Raw genomic sequence first — 15,984 nt, forward strand, 5'->3', positions numbered from 1 at the left:
TGAGAGAGCTCCGAGAGAACTGTGACTAGCCCAGGTCATCCAGCAGGCTTCAAGTGGAGGAGTGAGAAAACAAACCCGGTTCACCAGATTAGTCCCCGCCACTCTTAACCACTATACCACTCTGGCTCTCAATGTGAAGAACACATTGCTAGTAATCCAACCTGGAAATGACTGAAGCATGGATCAGTGTGGCTGTGTCAGTCAAGTCTAGAAGGGAGGAGAATCTATGAACTAAATGTGGATGGGGAAAATGTATCCTTGACACGAACAGGGAGAAAGGCTCGGTTCAGGAGCACGCCCAAAGCCCTCACCTGGTCTAACAGAGTCAGCTCAACCCATCTAGGTCCAATAAGGCACATTACAGAACATCACCCCCTCTCACCATCACCAGCAGTGGGTTAGCTAAACCAACAACTTGGCTTGTTTCCCTCATGTATTTGTCAGATATTTTGTTAAACAAATTAGGGAGTTATCCCTCCCAATTCAACCCTGATCCTCAGGGTTGCCAGGTCCCTCTTCACCATGGCGGGAGATTTGGGGGGTGGAGCCTAAGGAGGACGGGGTTTGGGGAGGAATAGAGTCCAATGTCACAGAGTCCAATTGACAAAGCAGCCGTTTTCTCCAGGTGAACTGATCTCGATCATCTGGAGATGAGTTGTAATAGCAGGCGATCTCCAGCTAGTACTCTAGGTGAACTGATCTCGATCCACTAGAGATGAGTTGTAATAGCACTAGGGATATATATGCCCTGACCTGGATGGCCCAGGCTAGCCTGATCTCATCAGATGTCAGAAGCTAAGCAGGGTCAGCCCTGGTTAGTATTTGGATGGGAGACCATCAAGGAATACCAGCGTTGCTGTGCAGAGGAAGGCACTGGCAAACGACCTCTGTTAGTCTCTTGCCATGAAAACCCCAAAAGGGGTCGCCATATGTCAGCTGCGACTTGACGGCATTGGTTGCCAACCTCCAGGTAACAGCAGAAGAAATCCTGCTATTACAACTGATCTTCAGCCGATAGAGATCAGTTCATCTGGAGAAAACGGCCGCTTTGGCCATTGGACTCTATGGCATCGAAGTCCCTCCCCTCCCAAACCCCGCCCTCCTCAAGCTCCGCCCCCCCCAAATCTCCCGCTGATAGTGAAGCGGGACCTGGCAACCCTACCCCGAACCGACAAGGCGAACGGGAACGCCTGAAACCCCTTCGGGAACAGATCAATACCATCTTGGGTGAAAACGCATGGTCACTTTATCCTCCTTTAATCCCTGTTTCAAAGATAGGACATTTTGGAGGACTTTCATTCATAGGGTCGCCATGAGTCGGAAGCGACTTGACGGCACTTCACACACACACAATCCCTGTTTCAGCCAGGATTCAGCCAGGATCAGACGCATGCGTTTCGCTTAATGTGTGTTGGATCCTGGTTAAAACAGGGATTAAAGGAGGATAAAGCGACCGTGCGTTTTCACCCCATGAAAGAGATGGTCTTTCCTTGCATACCTTCTGGAGGGAGCCAGGCTGCCTTTCCAAAACTTCCAGGCAGCCGCTCGAGAAAAGCAGGGGGGGGGGGGTTGTGTGCGCGCGCGCGCGTGAACGCGCCTGATTATCTCGGTCCCATCTGCCTCGAAGAATGATATGGGGGGGGGAGGCGGAGAAGCGTCCGCGGCGTCCGGCTGGAAGGAAAGGGGGAGTTCAGCCCGGCCGTCCCCGCCCGCCCTCCTGCCCACCCCTCAGAGTCCCCGCCGGCTCCGGCAGGGACCCCCGGCGACCCATTCCCAGCCTCCCCGCCGGCGACCCCTCCGGGGGAGGCGGGACCCCCGCCCAGCCGCCTGGGCGCCGCGTCCCGTCCCCCGGTCCCCTCCTCGCGCGAAGTCAACCGCGGCCGGCCCGGTCGGAAACGAAACAGCCCTCGCCTGCGGATCGGGGCAAGAGCCGTCCTCTCCCTCCGGCTTGCCTCGAGCGGCGGGCGGAGAGCCGGTCCCTCCAGCCCGAGCCGTCCCCCGCTTGCCTTCGCCCTCTTTGGCACAACCCTCCCCAGCCTGGGGGGGGGGGGGGAGACAGAGAAAGAGAGAGAGAGAGAGAGAGAGAGAGGAGACTCCGCTGGCTGCAACCGATTCAAGGCTGCGTCGGTCAGCCGGCTCCTTCCTGGTTTTGCTCCCTCCCCAGACGAGAAGGGGTGGTGGGGGTGGCGGGGAGGCGCCCAGCCCCCGACTGCAACCTGCCCATGTTGTGATCTTGCAGCCACTGCCGGACACGACGCGTTTCCATTGTTTTCCAAACCCCCCCCCAAATAAAAAAAGTTGTCGGGAAGCCCGGAGGATGGGACCCCGCGACGGTGGCGGCTCCCTGCGAGCCCTGCGCTGGCTGGCGTGGGCTTTCCCCTTGGCGGCGTTCGCCTCCTTCGCCGACGAGACCCTGGAGCGAGCCGCCAAGTCCGAAGGCTACTGCAGCCGCATCCTGCGAGCCCAGGGCGCCAGGCGAGAGGGATACAACGAGTTCAGCCTCCGCCTGGAAGGCGACCCCGAATCCTACAAGCCGGGGAACAGTTACCGGGGTAAGTCGCGGCGCTTGGCGAGGAGCCCGGCCGTCGGGAGCCCGGCCGGCGTGGTGGGGCTCAAGGGGGCTGCTTCTGGGCTTGCGAGAAGGTCGTCCCTGTTTCGCCCTGACCTGGATGGCCCAGGCTAGCCTGATCTCGTCAGATCTCAGAAACTAAGCAGGGTCAGCCCTGGTTAATATTTGGATGGGAGACCACCAAGGAAGACCAGGGTTGCTGTGCAGAGGAAGGCACTGGCAAACCACCTCTGTTAGCCTCTTGCCATGAAAACCCAAAAAGGGGTCGCCGTAAGTCGGTTGCGACTTGACGGCACTTTACACACACACTTGCGCCCACACGTTGCTTGCTTTGGGGATGCCCCCCCCCCGTGCAACACTTGTTCAGCTTTTTCAGAATCTCTTTGGAAGCGGTGAGGGGTTAGTTATCCCCTCCCACTTTTTCGGTAGTAGAAAAGGTAGCCTGTGTTGGGTTGCAGCAACAGATTTACCTGAATTGCTTCTCTCTCCCCCCCCCATTGATGCATGGGAGGTTTTGCCTTGGGTTTGCCGCTCTCTAGAGGCACATGTGCCCCCCTGTCCGAATTCTCAAAACTCAACAAGAAGCCAACGTGCAGAGTTTGGGGCATTCGGTTGGGGGAAATGGGCATCTGGACAGCGGCAAAACCTCCCATGAATAAATGGCCACACTCTTTCCCATCAACCAACTACACCGATGGGAAATTATTTCACCTGGCCAAGGGTACTCAGTGGGTGGTTTATTGTCTTCCTGAGAAACAGAGATATTAATAGTTAACCTAGCCTATGGGCCAAGAAAGTTGCTGGAAGGGACCAGCATCTCACATTTTCTGTTTAAGGTCCGGACCATTGTCTCTTCCCTCTCCCAGTGGTGAAACTCAGTCCTGTTTGGAAGTTAGGAGGGTTGTACTTCTGTAGCCTCATGGGAAAGATACTGTGTTTGTGCTCAAGAGAAGTGTCCTTTTCTTGTCTTTGCAAGTTTTGGGACGGGGCCTAGCTGTGGAAACACATTTAGGGTTGTGTTCCAGTGAGTGCCTTTTCAAATGAATTCCTGCTTTCCGCCCAGCTTTCCCCCCCAGGGAAGCTGAATAGATGCATTAAGGAAGAATAATACAAGAGGAGGCAGGAGAAACAACCACTGAAGGTGGCGTGGGAGTTCTAAGGACTAATATAGATCAATAAATTATTACTCTAGGGCCATTTATGCATGCAAAGTTTTGCCTTGGATTTGCCGCTCTGTAGCTGCACATTTCCCCCATCCAAATTCTCAAAACTTATTTTCTGAGTTTTGAGAATTCAGATGGGGAAAACGTGCACCTAGAGAGCGGCAAAACCTCCCATGCACAAATGGCCTAAGACTGCCTAATTTCTAGTCTCCTTAACAGAAGAACATCCTAAGCATCAGGTGGATTTGAAGATTCTATTTATATATTTACAAGATTTCTATTCCACTTCTCAAGCTGAAGGTTTATAACAATAACTTTATAAGTTAAAAATAAAGTAAGCATTGTTTACTTCCCTGCTTGGCCCCTTACATTTATATATTTAAAATACTTTGGGGAAATGCATCCATCAAGACTATGCCTCCGAAAGGTACCTGGGCTTGTTACAAACCAGTTAATTTTACTAACACTGAAAGCAGCTGTTGGGGGCAGGCAAATAGTGAAGAGCTTTTCTGCCATGACTTTTGACCTCAGCTAGAGTGAATGGAAGAGCTTTTGTGCTCCTATGGGACATACCCTGATTTGGGAGCGGAGATCCTGGTGAACATTCTTGTGAAACGGATTCTTCAATAGTGATTGACCACTTCTGTTGATAAAGAGTAACTTTATGTCGAGTTTGGAAGAGAATTGGACTAAATTAAGGAAAGTTAGTTGGAACCTAGTGAGAAAAATGTAATCATTCTCCCCCAAAGAGGTAACCAGCTAAACTTGGAATTTTGTGTGCCTTCTCTTGTGTCTTGTCAGCTTAGTATACACCTCCTGGGTTTCTTTACAGTTACTGCCCTTTAAATATTCATGTAAAGGTTTGAAAATTATTCCCAGTGAAAAGTTTCACTGGGTATTGCTTTTAGCTGCCAAGAAGGTTTCTTTTCTTGGCACTGGAGGAGAAAATAGGTTTGCAAATAAACTTCCAAGACAAACTTGGAGAACATATGGAGATTCCCCCCCCCAGCAAAGTGCAACTGTCACAAGAGTTTTAGCAAGTCTTTCTCTTGCAGCATGAAATGACATCATAGTAAGCCTAGAAACAGATCCCCCCTCCCCCCAGGTTAATTTCTTAAAATGTGATCTAGCTAGTAAATAACTGTCTTATCTACACACAATCTCTGTAAGAAGAAAAGCTGATTAATTAAGGACAAACCAATGCTTTGCCACCTGTAAATGACCAGGAAACAGGAATGATTTTTCATAAGATGCTGAGAAAGACAACTGAGTTATAGTCAAGGATTTGGCAAAAAATCTTAATAGGAATTTAGGGCACTAGAGGGGAAAAATCCTGATTCTACATTCTGGAGTCACCAGTGTCTATTCTGATAGTTTTTGCCACTCTTGAGAGAAGAGACCACCAGTGTGGTACCCGAAGCTTCCAACACCAGAAAGCAAGAGAGTTTTTGTCTGCATCTGCCACTCTCTTTAGTACATCTCGTTGATCTGGCCTGTCTTTAGATAAGCAGAGTATGATCTGTTTCAAAGAAGCAGGGAGAATTCATATTTACTTGTGCAAAAAGAAAGACCTGCATGTGGGATTGTTTCTTTTGCCACCTAGCGAATAATACAATAGACCAGTATTTGCGTTTCCCATAGCATAATTCTTGCTTTTGTAGACTCTATGAAGTAAAACAAAAAATGGTAAATATTCTTGTGAAGAGACTCGAATCATGCATTTGTCTCCTCAACAAGTTTTTATTATATTTTTGTCTTGCTCTTCCTTTAAGGAAGTGGCATACATGGTTCTCTCCCCTTCAATTTTATCATCACAGCAACCCTGTGAGATTGGCAAGGCTGAGAGAGAATGATTGGCCCGAAGTAGTCACCAAGTGCATTTTTTTGTGGTAAGTAGGAGCCCCGTGGCGCAAAGAGCCCCGTGGCGCAAGTGGTAAGCTGCAGTACTGCAGTCCAAGCTCTGCTCATGACCTGAGTTCGATCCCAACGGAAGTTGGTTTCAGGTAGCCGGCTCAAGGTTGACTCAGCCTTCCATCCTTCTGAGGTCGGTCAAATGAGTACCCAGCTTGCTGGGGGTAAAGGGAGGATGACTGGGGAAGGCACTGGCAAACCACCCCATAAATAAAGTCTGCCTAGTAAACATTGGGATGACCCGGTGCTTGCACAGGGGACCTTTACCTTTAAGGAGCATGAATCTGGGTCAAATTCAGAAAGCGTCCATAATCCACACTTCTCAATTTGCATCGTGTGGCTGCATCCAAATTTTGTCATACGGTGCTTATAAATGTTAGCACATGGTGGGAAAGTTAATCATGAGAACTAGTGAAAGTGCTCTAGCAATCCTAGTATCTTTGAATGAATTCTGTGAGGATTGGGCAAGATTCCTTTTTTGGGGGAGAACAAATGAACTCTTTCCTCCTAGTATACTCAGAAAGTGACTCTATACTACAGTTTTAAAACTGGAAGCTAGGGAACTGAATAAACAATTCTCAGAAGCATTATCAAACTTCATTTCTCAGAATTCTGGGCAAAAGCCATGAAAGTTAAATTGATACAGACCTAAAACTGTAGTATATACATGCCCTGAGACTATAGCATTATTCAGATGTCCAGTGACTGTATAGGAGGGTGAAAGAATCATGCCCATTGCCCTAGGCATTCATCCAAATGGAATCTCTATGTGTGAGGAGAGTGTTTCTTTGGTCACATGTACACAGCCTGTGTGCATATGGTACAGAAGCTCTATCCAGACTTTCAGACAAATGTATAGAGGTCAGAATGGGGTAAGGGGATCACAAAACGTTATTCATTTTATTTTAAAAAAATATGTCCCTTTTAATTGCCATAATCATATATGTTCATTTTCTTCGTTATATTCATGTTTGTTTCCCTTGATTTCTAAGGGAAACACATTTCCAGTAATATCTTCAGTACATATCCAACTGGAAAGAAATGCTTAAAGATTGTTGTACCCCTCACTCAAGGGATCTACCCTGACAAATTTCGGGCACAGAGCCAAAGAGAATTCTCCCTTTACAGAGCAGGCACAGGAAGGCATTTCTCGTGTCAAGAAAGGTGGTTGTGTCTACAAATGACAGAGCTCCTTCATGAGTTTACATGAATTTGCCGTTCATGTGCAAAGCAAGCAGGCGAGGACACTCTGTTTTTAAACATAAATAAGACATATGAGTGAAGGCAGTTAAACCTCCTTCTCCCGTGCCTTACCTTGATACACTAGGGTGCTTGAAGCAATTTTCTCCCAGCCCAGCTCTGATACTGGTGAGCCGGACTGAGAAAAAATTCTGAAAGAAACTGTTGCAGGCCTGAGAGGTAGGGTGCCTGTACCTGTGGTTTCCCTATGAATCTCATGAGTAAAGCATAGAAGTAAAAGTTTACCAAAAGGTTTATAGAGGCTTATTTCTCTGAACAGAATTGGTGATGTAATAAATAAAATAGAGTAAAGGTCATGAGTTGCTGGCTAAGACTATTCTTAATATTCTGAGATAAATAAACTGCAGGACTACAAGGTTATGATATGCAATGTTGCCCGCTTGATGGTTGTGTCTGGAAAAATATCAGCATCACTTATCCGAGGTGCTTGGCCTCTTCTTGACATTAACAAGAAGGGCATTTCTGCCTGGGAGTTTGGCCCCTCTGATAGCTGCCGTGTGAGGAGGGAATAATGCTAACCTAATGATTCAGACCTAGCCTTCAAACAGTATAACAGATGGTGACCTTGCACTTGTGAACTTTGTGACTCAATGCCAGAACATGGTAATGCTTTCTTCACAGACCAAGTGACAATTGCACACCACTACCATGTGTGACCATGCCAAGTGCAAGGATACAGGTATTAGTGTAGCCACCCAGGGCAGAAGCTTCTAGTCTCTCAGCTCAGATGACCGCTGGTCTGAGAGAATAAAAGCCAGAACCAAACTGCCAGAAGGAGCGAGTTGACGGAAGATGGCTTAGGCTGTCTGACCTCACTCTCTGCACATCTCCAAAGATGTAAAACTTGGAAAGAAATGTTGGTAGAGGACAATGCTGGTTGTCTGGCTATCAGCTTTCTCTGTCTCTTGCGTGAGACTCAGAGAGAGTAACTGGAGGACAGCTTCAGCTGTCTGGCCTTGCTCTCTCCATCTTGAAAGATATAAAACTTAAAAAGATTGAAGGGAGACAACTCTGGTTGTCAGGCTTCACTCTCTTACCATCTCTTGCATACAGATTTACAGTCTTCTTGCCTAAAGCTAGGAATCCCTTTTGAAAGGGAATTCAGTTCAGCAATTCTAATTCTCATAAAGGCTAGAATCTGAAGTAAAATGCTGGCAGGCTGCTCCATGACAAAGATGGAGACCTTAGAACTCCTAGCACTCTACCTTGGAGATGGGAGTCTAAGTGTATTGGATCTTCACCATATTTGGTATATTGAGCCTCAATTGATCCTAGCAAGGATTAATGGAACCTCAAAGAAGATCTGTCTGATCCTGTTCTGGCTTTCCAAATGCTGGCAAGCATGAGGATTGTATATCCTATATAGATCCTATATAGATAATTCCCTAGACCTGTTCAGAAATCTTTTCTAAATAACAGAAGGGCTTCATAACTTTCTCAGGGTAAGAGGCCAGAGATATTCCTGAAAAGAAAGGAAGATCTCTGTTTTCTGTGGTAATGCACAAGGCACATATAAAGCAGTGCTTACATAAGACATATACAGAACCTATTAGGCTTATTTATGGAGACTCTTAACCAAGTAAACATATTCTCTGAGATTGGCAAAGCCAGAGAATAACTGAGTCTTCCATAGAACATTAATACAGCCTTAAGCTTACACATAATTAATTATATATAACACATAAGCTCTGCATTGCTGACTGTTAAGATACACACATACTTTCAGCATGTATGTAGCATTCCTGATCTTAACAATGATCAGAAGTCCATAAACATAGAATAGATTAAATACAAAGCTTATGGTATTCTATCCTCTACACACAGCATTGGGTAAAGCTAATATATACTGAAACATATAAATATTCTGAACATAAATTCAGTTCCCATGAAGTTAAGATGATTTACAAATGACATGGCAAAATAAAAGCATGTCTTTTGTCCTGAAATATTGCTATGATACCTGAAATGATTTTAAGATGTTTTTACTAATCATATCTTCCCTCCCATTATATAATCATATTTTGGTAGGGATTCTGTGATGATTACAAGATTCTGTAACTGTAGTATTCTAAATGAATCTAGAGATACAAGTTGAAAGGTTTAAACTCATAGAGAGAAATATTATGAAACATTGAAAGTGCTTATAAAGATTGCGTATATCATTGTGTATATCATAATGTATTTTATGACATGTTTTGAGAGTGTGTAAACATTCACATGCATATATATATATATATTGTGTCCCGCGCCCAGGCTAGCCCCAGGCGCGGGACTGCCCGGCGGCGCACTTACCGGGCAGGAGGAGACGAAGCCGGATGGGGAAAAGGGGGCAGGGCCGACAGTGCCACAGCCCACGGGAGCCCTGGGAGAACTGCCGGCCTGGCCGGGAGGGCTGGGGCCGAGCGACTCGGCAACGCCGCCCGGTATTGGCAGGGTTTGCGGGGCGACGCCTCCGCCGGCCCAGGCACTGGAGCGAAGTCCCCCAGCAGAGGAGGAGCCAGGTGGGGAAGGGCCGGAGGGGCGAAGGGACAGGAGCAGGAGCGGCAGAGCACGAGCCGTCGATCAGCTGGGGCGGGGCCGCAGCCCTCCTGAGGGGGAGGGCGGATGGACGGAGCTGCCAGGGGCTGATTGGTGGAGCCCCTGTCAGACAGGAGGGGAGGTGGGAAAGGGGTGGAACCCCGGAGGGCCTGGCTGGCTATATGGCGGGGAGGGGGTGGAAGGCCAGGGAGGAAGCGGTGCCGGGCGTCCCTGGAGCTGGTGTGGCTCAGAGGAGCAGGAACGGACCGTGGGCTGAAGAGGAGGAAAGGAAATCCTCTCAGGAGGCCCATTCTGAGGCCAAAGGAAGCCCTCTCCAAGTCAAGCCGGCCAGGCCGCGGGGCTAAGAGGCGGGGCCCGAGGGGACGGATCCTCACATATTATGTGAAATAAATGTTATTTAAAGGAAGTTCATTGTTTATAAATTTTCTGGCACACTTCAATAGAAAGCCTAGAAAGTAGTAGGAATTATCATTGACTCCTGTCTGTGAGGTCTCGCTGAATAAGATAACTTCACTTCTCAGTAAGTGATACATTCTAAGAGTGTAGACCCTTAACGACACGAGCCGTGACAAAACCAACACAGAAATGTAAGGCATGAAGGAGAGCAAGGTTTAGTCCCCCTTGTTTACATGTTCCATTTCTGTTTTTAAAAATACTTTAGCTCCCTGGAATGGGCAAACTTGTGTGAATACATGAGGATATTATCATCATACTTAAGTTGGCCCTTAATTAAGGAAAAGATAGTCCCCTGTGCAAGCACCAGGCCATGGGGTGACATCATATCACAACTTTTACAAGGCAGACTATGTTTATGGGGTGCTTTGCTATTGCCTTCCACAGTCGTCTACACATTACCTCCAGCAAACTGGGTACTCATTTTACCAACATCAGAAGGATGGAAGGCTGAGCAGGCCTTGAGCAGGCTACCTGAAACCTACTTTTGTCTGGATCAAACTCGTGAGCAAAGTCATGAGCAGAGCTTGGACTGCAGTACTGCAGCTTACCACTCTGCGCCATGGGACTCACCCAGCCCTTAGTTTAATTAGTGAAAAAAGATGTTTTTTCCCCCTCCCTACTGGGACTAACAGCTGCTGAGTTGATGGTTCAAATGCTGCTATGCCTGCTTTTAAGGAACACTGCAGATGTCAAAAGATCTCAGATCCATCCTCATAACAGATCCCTCCTGTATCCGTTGGTTTGATCCTAAACGTATCTCTTCATTTCTCTCTTGTGTTGGTGATCAACACACAGCATTAGAATGGCATATATGAGGGGGTGGGGAAGTGTAGAATTTGACTCCATCCCCCCAGTCTGCTATGCTATTTCCTTGAAGAAATGTACATCTGCAATACCATGGAAATCAGGACTGATCAGGTACAAGGCTTCAAGAAGATTTAGATGAAGTGGTGTATATATAAACTATCAAAAATTGCAGTTGAAATTGGGAGGGGACATTCTGGAGTACACTATCATTATTGCAGATGGGAAGAATTCCTGTGATCAAAATGATTGTACTACCAAGATTTTTTTTAAAAAAATATTTTGCTGGTGGTTTTACCAGAAATGTTCACACAGTTACAGAGAATAATGTTGGAGTTTATTTGGCTAACAGCTACACCTTCAGTGAGAACTTGGTTCTTCTCTGGGAAGGCGAAAGCAGTTCATATTAAAAAGAAAGCTGGTGGATCTCCTTTGGGTCTAGGAAGGGAAATGTCTGGTTGCCTTTTGCCAGCCTGTTTGAGCAACCTATTTGCCTCAGTTCATTTATCCCAGCAGTAGTTAGGGTAGCCATGTCCCTCTTCGCCACCAGCGGGAGGTTTTTGGGGCAATGTGTGAGGAAGGCGGGGTTTGGGGAGGGGCGGGACTTCAATGCCACAGAGTCCAATTGCCAAAGTGGCCATTTTCTCCAGGTGAACTGATCTCTATCAGCTGATATCAGTTGTAATAGCAGGAGATCTCCTGCTACTACCTGGAGGTTGGCAACCTGGCAGCAGTGCTGTCTGTTGCCAGGTGGTTGATTTGCTCTTGAATCAAGGATTCCCCCTCCCGCCAAAAATTGGCCCCACCAATAACCAACTGTGATTTTTAAAGGTAACAGGCACTATGTATGTCCTGCCCTGGGATGTATGTATTTTTTTTAACTTTTGGAAATTTCCACACGAATTGATTGCTTGGGTCAAAAGTCCCTTATAAAAACTTTTAGTCAATTACAGCAATTAAGGATAGTTTAAGGGATTTTGTGTAAGTGATTGAAATCATCAGTTTCTGAGTAAATACCAATAGTAGTTACTGCCTTTGGGTGCCTGCTGTTATTATGAATACCAATGGATTTGCAAGATAACTACATATCTGTGCAATATATCTAGATTTTAATTATGAATATTCTGGGGGGGGGGATATACTTCATACCTGACCATTAAATTTTCCTTCTTCCACTCCAGAACTACAAGGAGTTTAGAGTGACATACAAGGTACCTCTCTCTTACATTTTAACCAAAATTACCCCATACATAGATCTGAACTTTATAAGAAGAAGAAGAGTTGGTTTTTATATGCCAACTTTCTCTACCACTTAAGGGAGAATCAACTGGCTTACAATCTCCTTCCCTTCCCCTCCCCACAACAGACACCCTGTGAGGTAGGTGTGACTGAGAGCTGTGACTAGCCCAAGGTCACCCTGCTGGCTTCGTGTAGGAGTGGGGAAACAAATCCAGTTCACCAGATTAGCGTCCGCTGCTCGAGTGGGGGATCAAACCCGGATATGTAGTTATCCAGATCAGACTCCACCGCTCCAAACAACCACTCTTAACCACTACACCATGCTGGCTCTCTTTCCAGTCTTAGTGCAGCACTGTAATCACTATTATCACATGGGCTCAATACAACTGAGTACGTCAAGCTAGGAAAATAGGTATATTATTTACAACATTTAATTTAATCATTAGTAACAATAACAGTGTTCCAGAGCTGAAACAGAGGCAGAGACTACTGAACTCAGTGGGGCTTGCAGCTGACCATACATACTTAAGAGGGTCTGCTTCTAGGGACTCCCTTCTGTCTGAAGAAGAAGAGTAACCATAGTATACAACCATAGTATCTGGCATTGGGATAACCTTGTTTGTCCTGTTTATTTGAAATTCTTGGATCCTGCCATTACACACACACAAAGGCACCCAAGGCAACTTCTGAAGAGAAAAAAAGGTTACAAGACTATATAATAATTTATTTAGAAGAAGAAGAGTTGTATTTTATATGCTGACTTTCTCTACCACTTAAGGAAGAATCAAACCAGCTAACAATCACCTTCCCTTCCCCACAACAGACACCCTGTGAGGTAGGTGCTGAGAGAGTGTGACTAGTCCAAGGTCACCCAGCTGGCTTCAAGTGTAGGAGTGGGGAAACAAATCCAGTTCACCAGATTAGCATCCGCCACTCATGTGGAGGAGTGGGGAATCAAACCCGGTTCTCCAGATCAGAGCTCACTGCTCAGAACCACCACTCTTAACCACTATACCATGCTGGCTCTTAACCACTACATCAAAAGTTTAAATGTTCGCTGTGAGTCTTTATTAACTTCTTGCCTCCTAAACCCAAAGTAGATCCATCAGTGCTCTTCCAAATGAGAGGAGGAGGATATAGTTGCCCGCTCTTTGGATTGTCTTCCCAGCATCCTGAGCGTTGGTGTTGTCTTAATACTTCAGCTGCTAAAACTTTCTACAATTATTTAGAAAGATGTGTTTGCAAAGATAATTGTAAAGAAAAGCATTCAATATGGCTGTAGATTGACCCCAAAAACCAAGGTCGAAAGTATAAAACTACCTTTCATTATCAGTCTCGTGGTAGAGAGAGAGAAATGTAAGATGTTTAGTATACAGAGGAGCTCTGGTGTCCTAAAATTATGATGGTAGAGTTCCAGAACAGGAGAAAATAGAATCCCAATCTCCCATCACCTAGAGATGTAAGAGTAGAACAAAGTTTGAGTCCAGTAGCACCTGAAAGTGTGTCAAACTTTTCCAGGGTATAAACTTTCATGAGTCAAAGCATGATTGTGTTTGGCCCTTTCACATGTAGCAGCCATGTGGGAGCCATGTGGTGTGATCCTGCATGGCTGGTGGCTATGAATGATGCAAGCACATAGTGTCATGGTGTACATCCTGCTTACACATTTGCATCCCACTTGAAGGGTACAGATTATATAGAAAAGGAATTTCACATTGGCTGCATCATTCAGTGTGGGGCAGTGCCACAGAGAAGGGGATCCTAGGAAAGCACAATACGTAGCCTTCCAAATGGGAGGTAGCACCACCAGTTTGGTTATAATAGATAAGCCTTCTGAAATTAATCTCCATCCTCTTCATTTTACTTTATTACCATTTACTGCTATTGCTATTCTCCTTTTTCCAAGAGACCCATGAGATCAGAATACTTTTGTAGACAAACGTGTCTTTTAACAGTGCCTAATCCCAGAACACCTTTGGAATACAATTGCCATCTCTGGGCTAAGAAGTTCCTGGAGGTTCAGGGGTGGAATGTGGGGAAGAGAGGGAGCTCAGCATGTTATAATGCCATGGAGTCCGTGGATTTTATGGTTTGGGTTTTAAAGGGTTCTTCTTGCTTTCAGTGACACCATTTCTCTGAAGGGAGCGGTGAGAAAGGGAGAGGGGTGGGGACATGGAGGGCAGCCATCAGTGATGGCATGCCATCACTTCCAGGTGATGGCACACCTCTCTAGAGATTACTGGAAACTATGGTTTTACCATATGGTTTCACCATACAGTTTACAACAATTCCTAGCGAGGACTGCCACGGTCCTCCTTACAGTGGAAGGATGTGGGATTCCTTTCCTCCCTTGTTTTGTTCCACATATGGTCAGCATCAAGCAGGACATGGCTGTATTAGCATGTACTGGCTGGCTGCTACTCTCTCTGCTGTCATGGGGTAATGTTTGCTGTGCTGCTCTGTGATTGGTGGGTGTTGAGCTTGCTGTGGTCATTTGCTATGCTTTCTGTACCTCTATGTTTTACATATCTTCCCTCTGCTGAGTGAGCACAGAATTACAACTAGTTGGTGCCTCAGCAGTGTTCCTGTGTTGGGATTGGTCCTTAAATACTTTTAGAAATACTAATTGGCAAATTTTTGCCAGTCTGCATTTTGTATTAATTGTAATGCAGTTTCATCTTGGTTACAAACTAATATGATTTCGCACATAGAGGCATTGATAGCAATAATAATTGCCAACTTCAAGTCATAGCAAGTCAGACTTTTGAGAAGAACATAGAATTATTTTAAAACATATCAAACTTTTCCAGAATAGAATTGACCAGCATAATTAAAGAATCACGGAAGAAATAGGAATGTTACTTTGATTATGTTAAATGGAAAGGCTAGATAACAGTATGTTATAAGCATAGTTAACACATATAGACAACGCATATAGATAACATATATAGTGAATAGTTAAAAACTGTTATAGTATATGAACATGCTAAGCAAATTATAAGGTGTACACGATGTAAGGTAGAATAGTTCAAAACTGTTATAGTATATGAACAAGTTAAGCAACCTGTAAGATGTATATGATGTAAAGTGAAAGTAACTCCCTGAAGGAGTAAAACCTGTGTGAATGTAAGTGTATGTATTTTCCTTTTTTGTTTTGTTTTGGAAAATAAAAAAAATATTTTTTTTAAAAAAAGAATAGAATTGCTTTGCCTGTTTGTCTGGTTTTGTACCATAACAGACCATTCCTGAGCTGACAGCGTAGGGGAATGGCAGCGAAGAGGCGCAGCAGCGCCTCTTCCTAAGCCGTTTTGCCTATGCCGTTCAAGCGAGGCTAAAAAGCAGGCGCAGCACTGCTGTTCCCAGTGCCGGCATACCAGGCCGAAACAGGTTAGGGAGCCGCCTAACCGGCAGCTCCTCACCTGTCCCGCCCCCGGAACACCCCCCTGCGCCGGCACGGCCTCTATACGTCGTTGCCGGCACCACAGAGAGGCTGCGCTGGGGGAGGAGCGAGGAGCGGTCCGTGGCGCTCGGCCGCCAGCGGGACTGGCCTCGCTGCCAGCATAGGTACGTGTAATCGCGTGATTACACGCACTTACGCTGGCAGCGGGGTCACGCCACCTCCTATTTACTTTCGGCCACATTCTCAGGAATGGGCTGTTAGTTTTCATGTATTCACAGCTACCTCTATAACTTGAAAGTCCCCCCCCCTGCTAATTATAACTGGGAGACTCATGTAATCAGTGATTCCAGAAGCTTGTGCTTTAAGCAAGATGATAAAATTAGGAGACCTGCCACATAAATCACTAGCTGTTCACCTAGACTCATCCATGAAAAGAAACACTAAAAGAAAAAAAAGCGTTCTCATGATTCGTATAAGCACAAGAAATGGATCATTCTGAAGATTCTATTTTATTGATTAGAAACTAGACTAGGGTAATACATTTTAACTGATCCTTCCTGTAAACTGTTGGCCATCTTTTGTGTGTATGTGTGCGCACACTGCACATTCCTATACTTAAAACAGTTTTCTGCCACCAGTGTAGT

The 15,984-nt window shown here is 45.9% G+C and overlaps 1 protein-coding gene across 1 annotated transcript in view; it reads left to right on the top strand.

The window, feature by feature from the left end:
* The first annotated feature begins 2,317 nt into the window (after window positions 1–2,317).
* The window catches only part of SPON1 (spondin 1), a 362,076-nt gene continuing 348,409 nt past the window's right edge, over window positions 2,318–15,984 (top strand). The window contains exon 1 of the mRNA XM_056851935.1: window positions 2,318–2,552. Coding sequence (XP_056707913.1) covers window positions 2,318–2,552 — 235 coding nt within the window. The remainder of the gene's footprint in view (window positions 2,553–15,984) is intronic.

This window comes from Euleptes europaea, chromosome 6 (assembly GCF_029931775.1).
Source record: "Euleptes europaea isolate rEulEur1 chromosome 6, rEulEur1.hap1, whole genome shotgun sequence".
Taxonomy (NCBI): Eukaryota; Metazoa; Chordata; class Lepidosauria; order Squamata; family Sphaerodactylidae; genus Euleptes; species Euleptes europaea.